This window comes from Amyelois transitella, chromosome 22, assembly GCF_032362555.1.
Source record: "Amyelois transitella isolate CPQ chromosome 22, ilAmyTran1.1, whole genome shotgun sequence".
Taxonomy (NCBI): domain Eukaryota; kingdom Metazoa; phylum Arthropoda; class Insecta; order Lepidoptera; family Pyralidae; genus Amyelois; species Amyelois transitella.
In genome coordinates this window covers 7,199,617-7,218,627 of record NC_083525.1, presented here as the reverse complement: position 1 = coordinate 7,218,627, position 19,011 = coordinate 7,199,617, and the positions used below count along the sequence as shown (strand labels likewise).

The following is a 19,011-nucleotide window of genomic DNA, read 5'->3' as shown; positions in this document are numbered from 1 at the left end:
TGTCACTATTTGAATCTCAATTCTATCTTAGAGCCAAATAGCTGAACGTAGCCTATCAGTCTTTTCGAGACTGTTGGGTCTGTCTACCCCGCAAGGGATATAGACGTGATTATATGTATGTATGTATGTAACTCTTAATATTTCATGGTTATCCACGTTCATGGGTTAGTTCCCCTGCAAATGTTTCGGAAGTCAGATGGGTGACGCTTCATGTAAAAATCTGACTCACCCAATCCAGGATCAAAGACATACCGTGGGCTCCTCTCCAGAGAGGTGATATAACTGGGTCTAACCAGCCAGGAAAAAATCCCACGGGAGCGGAAAACCTAGTCACTGTGCTTACGAATTCGCGAGAAAAAGCTATTCAAAGCACGCCAAAAGCCATTAGGAAAACTTAGAAGAACGATGTTGTTTATAAGGTATTAGCTGTGCCCGCGACTTTGTCCGCGTGGAATAGTTATTTTGGGCATCATTGAAGCCATTGAAGATGAATAATTTCCCCCGATTTTTTTCACATTATTTATTATTTCTTCGCTCCTAATTATTGCAGCGTGATGTTATATATAGTCTAAAGCCTCCCTCGACAAATGGTCGATTCAACACAAAAATAATTTTTCAATTCGAACCAGTAGCTGAGATTAGCGCGTCCAAACAAACAAATTCTTCAGCTTTATAATATTAGTATAGAAAAGGAAAAATAATGTTTTCGTAGAATTTGCGTTAAGCAACAATGTAAATGAGCTGCAGGCCACAGCTTGGGTATTTATAGCACAAAAATATAATTTTTCATTACGCCCTTGCCGAAATTCTAACCCAGAACTTTATGTGTATCAAGCTTTATCATTGAGCGAGAGAGACCGACGTCACAGGCATGAATGCACACATATCAATATATAATTATAATGTCTAAGATAAAAATGAAATAGAAAACCAATTCAGCCCCGTTTTTCTCGCGCAAAAACTTATCGCTGTTCCGTTTGACGTAATAATAAAAAGTGAGTGCCGTGTGGCTCCGTCCCGGCACTAATACAAAAAAGAATAGGACCACTCCATCTCTTTCCCATGGATGTCGTAAAAGGCGACTAAGGGATAGGCTAACAAACTTGGGTTTATTTTTTAGGCGATGGGCTAGCAACCTGTCACTATTTAAATCTCAATTCTATCATTAAGCCAAATAGCTGAACGCGGCCATTCAGTCTTTTCAAGACTGTTGGCTCTGTCTGCCCCGCAAGGGATATAGACGTGACCATATGTATGTATGTATAAAAAGCGATACAGCGATAGTTTTTTTCCGCGATAGAAACGGCGTCGCGCGTGTAACACTACTAGTACATCAGCATATACATATGTAGTTCAGAAAATGGCAGGTTTGAATGCCGAAACGCCGCGTGATTACTGCAGGAATTCTACGAGCGGGTTCAGCGGGCGCGAATTGTGTTCAGCTCCGTTCGGCTAAAGGAACTGAGGCTGGGGTACAATGGAGATTATTTTTACTATGATTAAGGATGCCGTGTGGTTCCCGGCACTAATAAAAGAAAGAATAGGACCCCTCCATCTCGTTCCCATGGATGTCGTAAAAGGAGACAAAAGCATAGGCTTATTAACTTGGAATTCTTCTTTTAGGCGATGGGCTAGCAACCCGTCACTATTTGAATCCTGACCTAATGGTCTGACTTAAGACTCTGCAGACTTGACAAAGTGGAAAGATCAATGTTGGAAACTTGATCCCTGGACATAAAGCATTACGGCAGAGGGTGCAACTGGGAACACGCAAAGATGAGCAAGAGAGATTAATCCAGATATGTGTTAATGGAATTTTCTATTTCAAAATCAACGACTGACAACAACAGATTTAAAATTATATGAAAAAAGGTTTTAAAAAATATGAAAGTTATAAAACAAGTTAGTCATCTCGGTGTGCCTAGAACCTAACAGTAGCTAGGTACTTACTAAGTGTGTCAGGTACCGTTGTAGGGTGCTATAAATTACCTTTAATTCGTCTGTTGCGAGATACTCTGCAGTCTGCACCCGATAGTTGAAGGTTTAATATATGTATATTAAGACAATTATAAGACAATTTTGTGACAAAGGAATGTTATTCAATTTGTTTATTTTTATCAGTAACATCTTAAGTAGTAGTAGTCTCTGCCTACCCCTCCGGGAAAGAGGCGTGATTTTATGTATGTATGTATGTAACATCTTAGTTTCTTGCCCATATTTTACTTTTTCTTTGTCCTTTATATTTGAAATGGAGACTGCGAAAATTTTAGATATTTTGTTTTATTTATGTTGAGTATGTTGTTTTAGATATGTTGATTATAATTTAGATGAGATAGGATAATATATTTGGTAAAATCAAAGTATAGTTTGTGGAGATTAATCAATCAAGAAAATAATTTGGGAGATGATAATGTATCTGTCCATCCCTGCGGGAATGAGGCATGATGTAGGTATGTATGTATGTACTCGTATGTATAATCAATCAGGAACTTGAATGTGCCTGAGGCTCCCGTAGGAATTTTGCCATGATTGATATAAATATATCTACGGTATCTACACAGATATCTACACAGATTGAGGTAGCCTCGTAGGAGTTAGGAGACTTACTTGGAGAACTTGTGCCGTGTGGTTCCCGGCACCAGTACAAAAAGGAAAAGGACCACTCGATCTCGTTCCTATGGATGTCGTAAAAAGCGACTAAGGGATAGGATCATAAACTTGGGATTCTTCCTTTAGGCGATGGGCTAGCAACCTGTCACTATTTGAATCTCAATTCTATCGTTAACCCAAACAGCTAAACATGGCCTTTCAGACTTTTTAAGACTGTTGGCTCTGTCTACCCCGCTAGGGATATAGACGTGATTGTATGTATGTATGTATAACAAGTAACTTTAAGTACATTTTTTACCTTGCCTTTCTAAAAAAGCAATACTATAAGCTTTTAATAATTTATTAGTTATATAATAATAAATAGGTACATATGTAATGCCTAATGGAATGCTAATGATTTGCTTGTAAATTGTTTAGCTTATTTCCTGTTCTCAACGTATTTTATACCAGTAAGGAAAAATAACTAGTTACACAAAAACTCTAGTTTTAGCGATGTTCCCAGAAGAATTTCAAGCGGGTACAAATAATAAGACTAGAATCGCTTGTAAAACGGTGCTTATCTTCATTCATTCATTCATATCATCACGTCTATATGCCTTGCGGGGAGACAGAGCCAATTGTCTTGAAAAACTGATAGGCCACGTTCAGCTGATAGGCCTAATGTTAGAATCGGGATTCAAATATTGACAGGTTGCTAGCCCATCGCCTAAAAGAAGAATCCCAAGTTTTTAAGCCTATCCCTTAGTTGCGTTTTACGACATCCATGGGAAAGAAATGGAGTCGTCCTATTCTTATTTAAATTGGTGTCGGGAACGACACGGCACATATTTTTTGTTATATAGAAAACCTTATGAAAATAATAGGCATTACTTAAGCCATAAAGGAGGTTTTTCTGTAGCAAAGCTGGGCCTTTTAATCGGCTTGATCGGTTCTTGCATCAGTCTCCGGCCGATGGAGATTAGCAATGTCTTGTAGTGATGTGACTTTGCATCGATAATTTTATTTTATCACAAAAAAATTAAGTGTGTTATTTGTAAATTTGATTTTAAACATCCCGTAAGTCTACTTCGGGTTAATGACGTGGTTTCTGTATGTGTTTTGTTTATTTATTAAACAGGTTCAAAATAGGCAGAATTTTTCAAATGGAAAGGGATTGATTTAATTAGAATTCTGTAGTTTATGTACCTTAAAAGTTAATGAATAATAAAAATGTGTATACATACACAGACATACAGACATATAATCACGTCTATATCCCTTGCGGGGTAGATAGAGCCAACAGTCTTAAAATACTAATAGGCCACGTTTAGCTTTATGGCTTGATGATAGAATTGAGGGAATAGAATTTGAGAGTTTTTCTTTATAAAGATGAAAATATTTTTTTTATCATTAGAATTTCAGATAATTTATATCATTAGAATTTCAGAGTTGATTATAACTGTTGTTAGTCCATCGCCTAAAAGAAGAATCCAAAAAAAAAAAATACACATTTCCTCTAATTGATTCTTAAAATAAAATTTTTGACATTTATTTTTTTTCGCTACCATTCTAGCATGTCAATGCTAATAAACAGACGTGGCCTACATCAAAATTTAGTATTTCCAAATCACTTTTCATTCATGTTGCGTCCAGTTCTGCCACAACTGGTAATCCTTTTGATAGAATGAATAGACGAATTTCCTTTATCAAAATCCGGGAATTGTGGCTGTGGTGACTGACATACTCGCTGCAAGCACATTTCGCAAGTTTCCAATTTAAATGAATTTTTCGCTTTTATTCAAGAAACGTAGAACAAGTGTTGAAGATAAGGTTTGTACACTTATTATTTAGAGGGTCGACAAAGTCAATTGACAGACTGGAATGTTAAGTCACAAAAATTCTACTTTAGATTAGTGCCGTGTGGTTCCCGGCACTAATACAAAAAAGAATAGGACCACTCCATCTCTTTCCCATGGATTTCCCATAGCTGGACGTGGCCTGTCAGTCTTTGCAAGACTGTTGGCTCTGTCTACCCCGCAAGGGATATAGACGTGATTATATGTATGTATGTATGTAGATTTTTTTTACAGGGATTACGGTTGTAATAACATACTTGACAAAATTCAGTTAAGTACCTACATAAGTAACTAAGTGTGATTTCATCCAGTCAACTTTTTGTAAGTTTCAGTAAACTCGTGATGGTTTTTTTAGGCGATGGGCTAGCAACCTGTCACTATTTGAATCTCAATTCTATCATTAAATCAAATATCTGAACGTGGCCTATCAGTCTTTTCAAGACTGTTGGCTCTGTCTTCCCCGAAGGGGATATAGACGTGACTATATGAATGTATGTATTAAATATTTTATTCCCTAACACGAACTCCATTTAATTCCAGCTCCGCGCTGCGGTTCAATATGTTTGCTGTCCAAACTGTGAAACGGTTTACGGACATTCATTAAAAGTACCGGATATTCGGGCGATTCAATTGAGTTTTCGCGGTTTATTTAAGCCGAAGATTTCTCGTTAGCGCAGTAATGAAGTGGAATAGTTGGAATTTCTAATGAACGTTTAGTTTAGCTTTGAAATTGTAATTCTAAATAAATTGGCATTTCAAAATACTGAGTAAGTATGGAGAAGAATTTCTTTTCATAAGACGACTTTGCGATTGGATTTTGTTAGATAATTTTTGATATAATTAAAATTGTGATAATGTATAAATTAATTGTAACGACTCATAATTAATATTTAGTACAATGATAAACAAACAGATTGGAAACAATATACCTACGTACCATTGAGTTAGCTGAGTAAGATGTTTAAGTACATTAATTCAGTTTGAAATAGGAATTCAATTTCAAGACGGTCTATATCAGGTCTAAATACCTTCGCTATATATTTTTATCGATACATTAACTCTTACCTCGCCCCATCCCTACAGTTGGCGACAGTAGCGATCTTGGAGGATTACAACTCGGCGTAGATCGCATCATAATAGATACAGTAGAAGCACCAGTAAATGTATATTCTCTCTTGACCCAATAGAATGTACAATGACAGTATATTTAGTAAATATCAGAATATATTAATTTGGCCTATTTACTTAAGCAACTTATCCCAAATTCTGAAACTTATTTTTATACACACGTTTAAAGTAAGTTATGTAGCGGGAGCGATTATTCGGCTCGACCGCCACCAAAGGGAAGATCTTCCGCCAGGCTAGGTGTTATGCCTGGGGAAACAAGGCTCCGACGATGTTGTGTCGGAGGTTGTATATATTGCTCCAATCCGTGAAATCTTTGCTTGCGCAATTTAGGTTATTTGCTGTATTTCACTGATAGCGTCGCGTGGTTTTATTTTTTATTGTTGTGGCATGTGGCTTGGAAATGTCGCCACAAGTGACATAATATCATTAAGCCAAATAGCTGAACGTGGCCATTTAGTCTTTTTAAGACTGTTGGCTCTGTCTGCCCCGCAAGGGATATAGACGTGACCATATGTATGTATGTAGTTGCATAATTAATTTGGTTGCTAATGCTCTTACGATTATAATGTAGCATGTGACATGCGCGACGCCATTTTGTTTTCGCGCCAAAAGCTATCACTGTCCCGTTTCGTCGTAATAAAAACGCGATACGCGACGTCGTTTCTATCGCGCAAAAAACTAGCGATTGTTTTTCGCGCGATAATAACGGCGTAGCGGGTAATATGTTACTGGGTCTGGTTCAGCTTAATAAATATACCTATTCCTACGGGACAAATTACACAGATTGTGCTAGCCTCGAAGTAAGTTCGAGACTTGTGTTACGAGATACTAACTCAACGATACTATTTTTATAATAAATACTTATATAGATAAACATCCAAGACCCAGGCCGATCAGAGAAAGTTCTTTTCTCATCATGCCCTGGCCGGGATTCGAACCTGGGACCTCCGGTTGACACAGGCAAGCGTACTACCGCTGCGCCACAGAGGCCGTATAAGCACACTTGTTGATTTTAATCAAACTAATTAATTGAAACGATGTTACCCCGGGGACAGAAGTTGTACCGCTACATTCAGCCTTCGCACATAAATTGCTTCATACAAAATGTATGGGTCTCGTGCATTGCTTAATGGCTTTATTAGTTGTTTGTAGGATGCGGAAGTGAATGTCTTTATATGGGATTTTACATCGCCCGCGCGAATTCAACGCCACCTACAAATTATTACAGGTTTTTCGCAAATCCTACGGGAATTATAGTGTTTACTGGGATGAAAAGTAGGTACTCGTATGTTCTCTAGACTCATAAAAATTCAAAAACACTCAAAATTTAAAATTCTAATTCATTATTATAGGATATATGTAGGATATTATCATATCGCTCAATAATTATCAAATCTTTTGGTTTCACAACATTGGTTGACGTCAAATAAATTACGTAAAACTAAGTTTACCGCCGCTTCCAAGGCGTCAGTGCAGAAGAAGTGGTAACAAACTGCACTGCAGCATTCATACATACATACATAAAATCACGCCTCTTTCCCGGAGGGGTACATAGGCAGAGACTACCTCTTTCCACTTGCCACGATCTCCTTATACTTCCTTCGCTTCATCCACATTCATAACTCTCTTCATGCAAGCTCGGCGGTTTCGGGTACTTTTGACCTGACCCTCATGTGAGGATGCAACCGCTGCTAAAACCAGGAGGAAGAAGATAGAGATTATTGTTCAAACTATCTTAAGGCGTATTGTGACGTCATTAGGGGGTAATTTGTCACGCCGAGTTTTCCGATAAGCCAGCGGTATCGCGACCAATTTGCGCCGTGACAGCTTATGTAGCTTATCTGGGCTGTGGGTTCGAATCCAACTTCATAATTATATGATGATATATTAACGAATAGAAATGGCCGAAAAAAACGCGTGATGCACAAGGAGTTACATACATACATATAATCACGTCTATATCCCTTGCAGGGTAGACAGAGCCAACAGCTGAAAAGACTGATAGGCCACGTTCAGCTATTTGGCTTAATGATAGAATTGAGATTCAAATAGTGACAGGTTGCTAGCCCATCGCCTAAAAAAAGAATCCCTAGTTTATAAGCCTATCCCTTAGTCGCCTTTTACGACATCCATGGGAAAGAGATGGAGTGGTCCTATTCTTTTTTGTATTGATGCCGGGAACCACACGGCAACAACACAAGGAGTTAAATGATCAAATCATAAAACGGCCGTATTCCAATAACTCTTTTCTGAGTTACCAACGGTTGCGAGGTGAAAAGATACGAGGCGTTTCGTTTAAAATCTAGGAAAAGTTTTCATTATGCCCTGGCCGGGAGTCGAACCCGGGACCTCGTATTTCACCATACTACCGCTGAACCACAGAGGTCAAATACAAATGAATAACAACGAACTCTTCATATTTACGGGGTCGGGTGAGGAATTTTCAAATAACGGCCATAATCGCCATAAAGGCACACGTGGGCTTGGTTTATGACGTCATAAAAATAGTAGCTTTTCACAACATGCTGTAACTTGTTCATTTTCATATTAAATTTTGATATCATTGTTGGAGTTATGGCCGTTGTAAAAATGCTGAAATCTGTACGTAAAATAAGCATTTCAGAGTATGTTACTGCTTATCCTTTTTTGCCTTAGGCTGTTTTGTAGTAGACCCAGGGTCCCGAAGCCTAGTGGAGAATCCATTATATTTTTATTTTTTTTCTCTTGGTGCATGAAGAGTTTATTTATTGTGGCGACATCTCTGCGTCACAAGTCACAACAACCGGTATCAGTCAAAAACAGCGAAAAGTCTAAATCGCGCAAGCAAAGATTTCACGAATTGACGCATGTGTAAAACTTCCGACGCAGTAAAAACGGAGTCGCGGTTCCCTAGGCATAACACAAGCCTGGCGGAAGATCTTACCTTAGGTGGTAATCATCGCTTCCGCTAAATCTATACTAATATTATAAACCTGAAGAATTTGTATGTTTGAATGCGCTAATCTCAGGAAGTGGTTAGAATTGCTGCAACTATTATTAGTTAATAACGGGGTAAATTATTCATCCTTGAGGGCTTTTGGTATGTATTTTGTGGTTTGTGAAACTGTTAAAAAAGCGCTAAGCTCCGCTCGGTCGCCCAGGTACTGTTGATGAATCAAAAGCGAATTAAATTAAAGGTACACTAACTTGTGTTTGGTAATTCCAGTGAAATTGTGTTTAACAAACATATATATACCTAAAATAAACACAAATTGTCTTCGATTTAATAATTTAATTTTTAATTAAAACGGAGCGTGGAAAATAAGGAAAATCCGCGGAGAGACAAGGATCAACAAACCAAAATTAAGGTATAAATTGTAACATTTTAATATTAATACCGCGAGTTCGCTGAAAAATATTCCATTAATTTACATGTTGCGATTTATTATTCCATTAAAATGTCTTATAAAAATCCACCGTTTAATTATAATAATTCCTATATCTTGGAATTCGCAATAAGGTTAAAATTGGGTGCCTACATTGAGTTAATTTTATAAAGAGGTGACAAAAAATGGGCCGTGTCGTGGATTTTCGGTTTACAGCACTATAGAAGAATACCATCTCTTTTTAGACAGATTTTGCTAGCTTCTAAAGTAGTAAACAGGTGAACAGATTTGGATAATATTACAGTTTTGGAATAAGTAAATTGAAAGACTAGATATTAATATAGGTAGACATGTGATATCACTACTTTGACAGTTGCAACCTGTAGTGATTCGCTTACCCTCCGGCTCTCAGAAACACACGTTAACTGTACCTTCCATCATGAACTGCTGTTCAAAATCCATCATCGTGGCATGTATGCTAGAGACAACATTATAGTTCCTTCTCTTTCACTCTTATACATATGCACATACTCTACACAACTAAAGTTATTTTGGAAATAAATGTTGTTTTTTTTATTTGGCCATATGTGTGTGCTATGTATTAGACTTGTGACTAATAATTATAATGATTTAAATAAATTATATTAGCCCAACAGCTGAACGTGGCTTATTAGTCTTTTCAAGACTGTTGGCTCTGTCTACCCCGTAAGGGATAAAGACGTGACCATATGTATGTATGAAATAATATGTTTGGCAATTCTTTACATTTCCTTCTACGGGAAGGGGATATTATTTTCGTGTCCGGAACAATCCAGTTTTATCTGGATTAATGGTTCAAATGTTACACTGATTTATAGGTTACATACATACATACATACATATAATCACGTCTATATCCCTTGCGGGGTAGACAGAGCCTACAGTCTTGTAAAGACTGATAGGCCACGTTCAGCTATTTGGCTTTAAGATAGGATTGAGATTCAAATAGTGACAGGTTGCTAGCCCATTGCCTAAAAGAAGAATCCCAAGTTTATAAGCCTACCCCTTAGTCGGCTTTTACGACATCCATGGGAAAGAGATGGAGTGGTCCTATTCTTTTTTGTATTGGTGCCGGGAACCACACGGCACTATAGGTTACAGTTTACATACAATAGTTATAGGTTACATACAATATTAACATGGACGCCATTATGAAGCATGGCTTTTACGACTCTGTACGAAAAATATGACTCAAATAAAGACTGCAAGATTGAGAAGGAAATGTACGAAGTTCGTGGGAAATCCAGTTCTATTTTATGCTTCATCCGTCCGTAGGTCACAGCCATTTTATTCTGAGACTATAATTTAATAAAAAAGATACAGAAAAAAAAAATACAATTATTTCATTTATAGCCATACAGCTGAACGTGGCCTTTCTGTATGTATTAAAAAGTTGATTATAATAATATTTATTATTAATTATATTAGCTTACTATATTTTATTTGCCTTCTGAATGAAAAAATATAACATTTTACTTGAATAACTATACATTTATAATTTATTCATGGTACACGATTAAGATTTAAGAGATCTATATTTGTAAATTGACGTCCGATGAAGATGCTGCAGTGTAGTTTGTTCCGCCGCTTCTTCTACACACGCGCTTTGGAAGCGGTAGAAGTTATAATTAGATTTAAGTGATGTGACGTCAATTAGCGATACCTTGTATCCAATTTTGAAAATAAATCTATTCTATTCTATTTAAGTACGAAGTCATATAATATGGATCTATACACGCAAGAGCATACATAAATCACAATACCCGATTGAGATTTGTGACTTGTCGTACACCCCTGTGTTCAGTGTTGCCAACTGTCTATGCTGAAATAGCTGATTTTCATAGCCAACAAAATCACTTCATAATAAAAATGTACTACTAATAAAAAAAAAACATTATATGTAGAAGAGTTTCTACTGTATCGGACTTTTGGGCATTTTCTCGAACACTTAGTAGGTTTAAATCCGAAATCTACGTAGATATGACGAAATACATAGGCAGATACAAAGAGCTGAACGGACCCTAGGTTCATTTAAACGCTAGACGCTAAGAAAATGTACTAGGTACTAATAAAAAAAATAACGTTATAAGTAGTAGAGTAACTATTGTATCGGACCTTTGGCCATTTTCTCGATCACTTAGTTGGTTTAAATCCGAAATCTACGTAGAAATCTGGTAAAGGGTAAGGTCAAGAGTACCCGAAACCGCCGAGCTTGCATGAAGAGAGTTATGAATGTGGATGAAGCGAAGGAAGTATGCAGAGATCGTGGCAAGTGGAAAGATGTAGTGATTTTATGTATGTATGTATCTACGTAGATACACAACGAAATAGGTATGCAGATATAAAACGCTGAATGGGCACTAGATTCATTTAAACGCTAGGCGCTAAGGTAGATAGATAAAACTCTTTATTGCACCATAAGAGTAAAAATTACAAAACAACACAAAACAGATAGAGATGGTACAAAGGCGGACTTATTGCTAATGCAATCTCTTCCAGTCAACCTTTGGGTGGAAGGTAACCAAACAGGAGATTGGCGTTGGCGCAGAGCAGGATAAGTAAGCTCTACATACATACATATGTACATATGGTCACGTCTATATCCCTTGCGAGGTAGACAAAGCCAACAGTCTGGAAAAGACTGAATGGCCACGTTCAGCTATTTGGCTTAATGATTGAATTAAGATTCGAATAGTGACATGTTGCTAGCCTATCGCCTAAAAAAGAATCCCAACTTTATGAGCCTATCCCTTAGTCGCCTTTTACGACATCCATGGGAAAGAAATGGAGTGGTTCTATTCTTTTTTTGTATTGGTGCCGGGAACCACACGGCACCAAATAAGCTCTAAATTTGCCATATATCCCACTGGTCCTATGTTGGCGTAAATTTAGCGCTGACACAGCCAAAAAGGTGCTATGTCTGCCGCTGAAAGCGCTGAGTTGGCAACACTGCCCCTCCCCGGCCTCCTCCGACCTTCTAATCCGGATTTTCTTGTATTGATAACAGTGACCATTATTTTTCCCTGAAGGGTTGCTTAAATCAAATAAAGATTTATTGCTTTTTTTTCTTATCGAAAGAAAATCCTGTTATTTTTTTTTAGATATGGAATAAAGTAATTTTTCGTTTTTAGAAACATCAAGGCAGGAAAGGTTTTTGCAAAATCGCAAGTCTTTATCATTATTATCGAAACAACGAAAAGATTTGTGTGAAGAAAAAAACCGATTTTGATGAAATTTCCCACAGAGAAAGTACTAAGACTGTTAAGGGTAAAATATAATTTTATTTCTGGAACACCTCGGAAAGGCTTTCAAAATCAAATAATGTAATTAAAATCGACTAGGTTTCTAGATAGGTACATTATCACTTTATCTTCTGGCCAATAATCCGAGGGTTCAGCTTTGTGCAGTCAAAACGAAGCAGGAAATATTTTTTTGGAAATTTCCACTAGAATAGGCCATATGCATCAATATACCTACTACATATAGTCACGTCTATATCCCTTGCGGGTTAGATAGAACCAACAGTCTCGAAAAGATTGAAAGGGCAAGTTCATGGCTTCATGATGAAATTTAAGATTAAAATAGTGACAGGTTGCTAGCCCATCGCTTATAAGAGGAATCCCGTCATGCTGAGCTGTATGGTTTAAAGATGGAATTGAGATTCATTATGTTGCTAGCCCATCGGCTACAAGAAGAATCCCAAGTTAAATTCATAAACTAGTATAAAATTAAAGTCATTTTGTAATCAAGAGGATATATTAAAATCAACTATCTACCTTTGCATCAATATTTACCCTTCGCATTCCGCCTCATGCAACAAGATGGCGCGCCTCACATACCTAAAGTGGTAGAAACTGAGCACCACCATGAATGAGAAGAAGTACACAGCTGAAAGTAAGAAGTACACAGCTGAAAATAACAGGTACACAGCTGGAAATAAGAAGTACACAGCTGAAAATAACAGGTACATAGCTGGAAATAAGAGGTACCGCTTCTTTTGTACTTACGCTTTGGAAACTTAGTTTTAAGTAATTTATTTGACGTCAATCAATGTTGCGAGACGAAAAGATATCACAATAATTAAATGATATATAGTTTCTCAAAATAAAATGTTAGAATTTGAATATGTTTTAGAATTTTCTTATATTGTTTCACTGTCATACACTGCACTGCAGTGTAGTTTGTTCCGCCGCTTCTTCTACACATGCGCTTTGGAAGCGGTAGTAGTTATCATTAGATTTAAGTTATATGACGTCAAAAAGCGATACCTTGTATCCAATTTCGAAAATTAAATCTATTCTATTCTATTCTACTACTTCGCATTTATAATATTGGTTGGACTGAGTTTATTTCATGTAGATATGTATGTGATCATGTATATACATACCAGCTCCAAAGAAGGTGATGAGTCCACTCACGCACGCCAAATTCGACAGTCTATGTTCTTCATCCTTTATTTTTGCAGCTGTATGAAATATGAATCACCTTAGTTATTTAGAAATCCGATCAAATTAAAGAACTTCCATGACATCACCAACTTTTAATGGTTTGAAGTATTTTTATAAAAATATCAATAGGTAGACCTACTTATTTTGTTTAGAACCCTCCAAATGAGTCCTCTTTTCTACCACTAACTACGATTATTTTACGAGTATATTCAACGGCTTATTTACTATTGATAAGGCAAGCAGTATGTCTTATCTTACTTCTTTTTCTTACTCTGAGGTGAACCAAAAAATAGAAAGAGAGATGAGATAAGGCATATGAATAGTCTAGTCTCTCTGTGATTGAGTATCTCACATATTTGCTGAACTTGTTCCTAAATGAACCCTCAGCGCTGTTATAGGTCTAAGGTCTGCTGTTCATGTCAGCTTATATACAGGATGACTTTTAATTCAACTGCATAAATTTAACTGTTAAGTGTACTCATCTAAAAGACATTTATAAACGTTAAAAGAAAAATATCGGTTCATATTTCAGAAAGTACGAAAAAAAATAAAAGTATCAAAATCCACGATCCTAAATACGTCATATCACCCCGGCCGGCGGATAAGCGACGCGTAAGATTCAGAGGTCAACAACATAATTCATTCAGCTGAGCGATCTTGACAATTCTGTAGGTACTTTACTTGATCTTGAAAAATATATTTTTTTTTCAGACATTTATTTACATGTTTGTTTTAATTTCTTTTTGTAGTATTGGTCTTTAATAAAGCGTGTGATGTAGTTTTTGAGGGTTTTTTTAAATGTGAAAATGATGACGTTTAATTTAAATAAAAATAGGCTCAAACGGCTCAGAAGCATGGGTATATTCTATGTTTAAAAGGATGCAGTTGTTTTAAATGTCACCCTGTATTAAGTAAAAGCTTCGCGTTTATGACTGAGATCATGCAAGTAAAAAATAAAGTTACCATCTTTAAAACGAACACACGCTCTTCCAATTTTCGTGACGGCGAGGGCAACAATCCCTATCCATATGAATGTGGCCACCAAAAGGTACACCTATCGGGAAATTTGTAATAAATTAGTATTATATCATGACACCTACATAGATTTTTTCTAAAATAAATATAAATAAATATATACGGGGCAAATTACACTGATTAAGTTAGCCTCAAAGTTAGTTCGAGACTTGTGTTACGCAATGTTATCTCAACGATACTATATTTTATAATAAATACTTAAATTTATAGATAAACATTCAAGACCCAGCCTATCATGAAAAGTTCTTTTCTCATCATGCCCTGGCCGGGATTCAAACCCGGGACCTCCGGTGTCACAGACAAGCATACCGGGGCTGCGCCACAGACGCCGTCAAAATTTCTCGTTTCAAATCGTTTTCTGGATGGGAATAGGCACATTTATTTTTTTAGCAACTTATCAATAACAACAATAACTAGACCAGAATAGGTAAAATCAGCATTATGATCAAAAGCCACACTCTAGGATTCTTTTCAGAGTGGTGAGGATTTAACCTGGGTGAATGCCTTTTCTAGATGTGCCCTTTTTTTTTAGAAAGGATCGGATAGGACAAGGGTCTTTCTAGACTACAATCCGAAGCGCAAAAGGAGGCAGATGATTCTGACCGGTGTTCATAAGAATCTGAGCTGAACATGTTTCGTCATGTTTTTATATTGTTGCCTGAGTGTTTTTCTCTCGGCTAACGATTATCGATTAGCGGAATAAAGCTACGATTCAGATCAGAAGCTATGATACATAGCCGCAGTGGGATATCTCTCTCACTAGTAACTTTAATAATCACTCATCCACTGATGTTTCGAATCGTTCAAAGACGAAAAATCAACTTTATGGTATAGCATTAAGGTTTTGGGACTTACAAATTAAGATATTGGACATATTAACAAGAAAGAAGATAAAGAAAAGGTATACCAGCATAGCTCTGCAGTTCTCCGTGAGGGCTACGATGATGAGCAACAGACCAGCTCCCGTGATACCGCACAGAACAGTACCCGTCGCCACGCTCATGACTGAAGTAAAAGATGTACATTACCTAAAAACGGATAACTTTGCGGAAATAGTAAAAAGTGTACAAGATCTGCTTCTCAATTGTGTCGTTAAAGTTAGAAGTTCATCCAAACACGCCAATTCATGTACACAATTTGATAGTAAGATATCTCATTTAATCTATAACATAATGTGGGCATAGAGGATCCAAACATATTCAATCTAATAGTTTTGTAAAATTGCTGGTTCCATGTTCATTCCTTTTAAAACAACCTTGCAAAAACAGACCAAGTTGGTCTGTTTTTGTTTCTGTTTGAGGAACAAGCTTAAAAAACTTTGTAATATTGATTTAGGCACAAACAAAGAAAATTTAAACACCTTGCATCGAACTCGAAGGAATACTTACACTGCGACTCAGGAGTCTTATGCATTTCATCGTACTGCTTCCCATGGGTGAGAATGAGCGTCAGAAAGATAGATCCGGCCAGAACTTGGCAGAAAGCGATCAGCAGCACTCCAGGGAACAGATTGCACACTCCACAGCAGCTCTCAAAGTGACACCCCGGCTTGTGGACATCAAAATGTAAAGGCACCCTGACGCTACTGCAGTCAGAGCTCCTGCTAGCTTTGTCACTAGATTTTCCGTACTCTTCTGTGGTACTTTTCGGCATTATTGATGTTTGCAATTTCAATGAGACTTTTATTGGTGTAAATGATCTTGTTCGTGCACGTAAATCAGTTATCAATCGATATGTAAATGTTTAAGAAATGTTGACGTTTGATAGTGTGATAATGTGTCATTAGTGATGTGATTTTCTTTCATTTTGTTTGTACGAATCTGTAATTAAATGTTAAAAAGGTTTGCCATGCCATAGATTCTATTAGTACTCTTGGATATTTTCTAGCAGTAGTAGGTTGCACCCTCCACAGAACTGTTTCTATCCGCCTATCGTATCTTGACTTTGTTCGTTACTAAATAACAAATTTTAAGTAACAGTGGCTTTAAACTCAATCTATCGGAGACTTCCCGACAAAATGACTCTAAACCGACGAGCTTAATGAGATAAAGAGAGTTATGAATGTGGAAAAAGCGAATGAAGTATGCAAGAATCGTAGCAAGTGAAAAGAGAAAATCTCTGTCTACCCCTTCGGGAAGAGGCGTCATATTAAATAAGTATATAAAACTCGACAACATACGATTAGTACCTCAATTATTAGGCCTAAATTCACTTCATCGTCGCTTCCGTCTCGGATTTTTTTAACTATTGTCTCTGTCGTGTGGTTTCCGGATCTTTTAGTATAGAACCACTCCATAATTTTCCCATGGACGTCGTAAAAGGCGACTAAACACCTACTGGATAGGCTTATATACATGGGATTCGCTGTCGCTATTAGAAGTCTTTTCGAGACTGTTGGATCTGTCTACCCCGCAAGTGATACAGACGTCACTAGACATATGTATGTATGTAAGTATTGGCTCTGTCTGCCCACTATTTGAATGGGATATATTTATAACCATGCATCTTTTTTATACAAATTACAATCTATCTGTTCATGTTTAGCATTCAGATAATGACTGTACATTCTATAAAGGCCTCCAATGATTTTAGATCACTAATGATCAACCTAAATGGTCAGTTAATGTACGAGGAAATTAAAAAAAAATTCATACATATCAAAATTTCACAGCAATGAAAATAAGCGTGTTGCTATTGTTTCTAAACATTTATTTTTTGGTATCAATATCATGGGCTACTCAAAACAGTTTTAAATCTGAAGTGGTAAGTTTTTGAACGAAAACATAGTGAAATCACGTCTCTTTCCCGGAGGGGTAAGCAGAGACTACACCTTTCCACTTGCCCCGATCCCTGCATACTTAATTCTTTTGCATTTACTTTTATAATTCCATTTATGCAAGTTCGTGTGTCGTTTTACGCTACTCTTGACCTCGTGATTTTTAAACTAGGTAAAAAATAATCCCTTACTCGCCTTTCACAGTACAAGATCCAGTGATAGAAGATGGAGTAATTCTAACCTAAAGATTCGGCTACCACACGGCATACTATGTCCTAAAAGAAATAACTTTGGAATTGGAAATTTATTTGGATTTTGTATCTGTAATGTTGTAATGTAGGTACTTACTATTATTAAATTTAGAACATTTTCATTCCTTTTTACATACATTTAATCATGTCTCTATCCCTTGCGGGTTAGACAGAACCAACAGTCTTGAGAAGACTGAAAGACAACGTTCAGCTGTATGGTTTAATGTTGGAATTAAGATTCATATAAAGTGTCAGGTTACCGTGAGATCGTGGCAAGTGGAAAGAGGTAGTCTCTGCCTACCCCTCCGGGAAAGAGGCGTGATTGTATGTATGTATTTATGTATGTCAGGTTACCAGCCCATCGCCTACAAGAATCATCTCAAGTTTATTATTAGCCTCTATTTTAGTCGTTTTACAATATCATTGTGAAAGGTAAGGAGCAGTCCCATAGACCCTGGAACCACACGGCACATTCCATTTCAAATGTGAGCTGAAGGTATTCTTTTTTCAAGGGTCCCTACAAATCGACATTGGTTAGATCAGAGAGATGTAAGTCTCCTTCCAAGCCGTATGAAAAGGATCTGGCATCTTACTTCTACAGTGAACTGTATACTTCTGGAAAGAAGATTTTGTTGAGGGGAAACCTGACAGTAGTCCGGGTTGATACGAATACATGGGTAAAAAATGCACATATTTTTCTAAGATATTATGATATTTTTTTTGTCATATTAAATGAAAGTCATTTAAATAAAGTGTGACTATTACAATTTCCGAACTGTACTTATAATAAATATACCTAATTAAATAATATAAACTAATATTAATTATTTAATAATGTTGTTTGTTTGTAAACTCTTTATTGCAATATTAATAAATGTATTATATTATAACACAGTCATTGGATAAAGAAGAATATGTACAATGTTGTTATTACCTTAGAACTCGGAATTATTTTAAGATTATGAATAGTGAATTATAATCTATATTAACTTATTTGTTTAATTTCGCCAATGAGCCAGAGACGTGTGAAGAAATAACAAACAAACAAACTAACTTTCCATTTATAATATTAATTGTAATTCCTATATCTATTTTACCTACAACTTTTGAGTCGTGATTAAGTAAATTTTTATTGCAGTTATCAGCCAAAGGTTTGATACTAGAGGATGGCAAGTACAGAGTAATGTACGTAGCCAATGCTGAAGGCTGTCATGGTCTTCTCATGAAGATCTTCAAAATGGGTCTCAACATTCAGGATATTAATGGATGCGTGCCCAAGGTTCGTTATCTTAAACTGCTCTCCTCACTGTGTGGTCCCCGAAACTTTATAATGGGACCACTCCTTACATACATACAGTCACGTCTATATCCCTTGCGGGGCAGACAGAGCCAACAGCCCTGAAGAGACTGACAGGCTACTTTCAGCTATTTGGCTTTATGATAGAATTGAGATTCAAATAGTGACAGATTGCTAACCCATCGCCTAAAATAAGAATCCTAAGTTTATAATCCTATCCCATAGTC

General features: G+C 36.7%; 1 protein-coding gene across 1 annotated transcript; it reads right to left on the bottom strand.

The window, feature by feature from the left end:
• Positions 1 to 12,767: 12,767 nt before the first annotated feature.
• On the bottom strand, positions 12,768 to 16,113 carry LOC106129850 (uncharacterized). Its single transcript, XM_013328540.1, has 5 exons — positions 15,849 to 16,113; positions 15,368 to 15,465; positions 14,389 to 14,479; positions 13,365 to 13,442; positions 12,768 to 12,865 (listed from the first exon to the last, which is right to left on the bottom strand). Exons 1-5 carry the CDS (start codon positions 16,111 to 16,113, stop codon positions 12,768 to 12,770), a joined length of 630 nt encoding a protein of 209 aa, XP_013183994.1.
• Positions 16,114 to 19,011: the final 2,898 nt, after the last annotated feature.

Excerpts from the sequence above, each read along its gene's own strand:
- LOC106129850 (XM_013328540.1), bottom strand. The coding sequence starts at position 16,113 with ATGCCGAAAAGTACCACAGAAGAGTACGGAAAATCTAGTGACAAAGCT. Across the intron at positions 13,443-14,388 it reads GTGTGTTCGTTTTAAAGATG|CTGCAAAAATAAAGGATGAA; the intron begins GTAACTTTATTT and ends TATTTCATACAG. Across the intron at positions 12,866-13,364 it reads CATCACCTTCTTTGGAGCTG|CTGTGTACTTCTTCTCATTC; the intron begins GTATGTATATAC and ends TCTTACTTTCAG.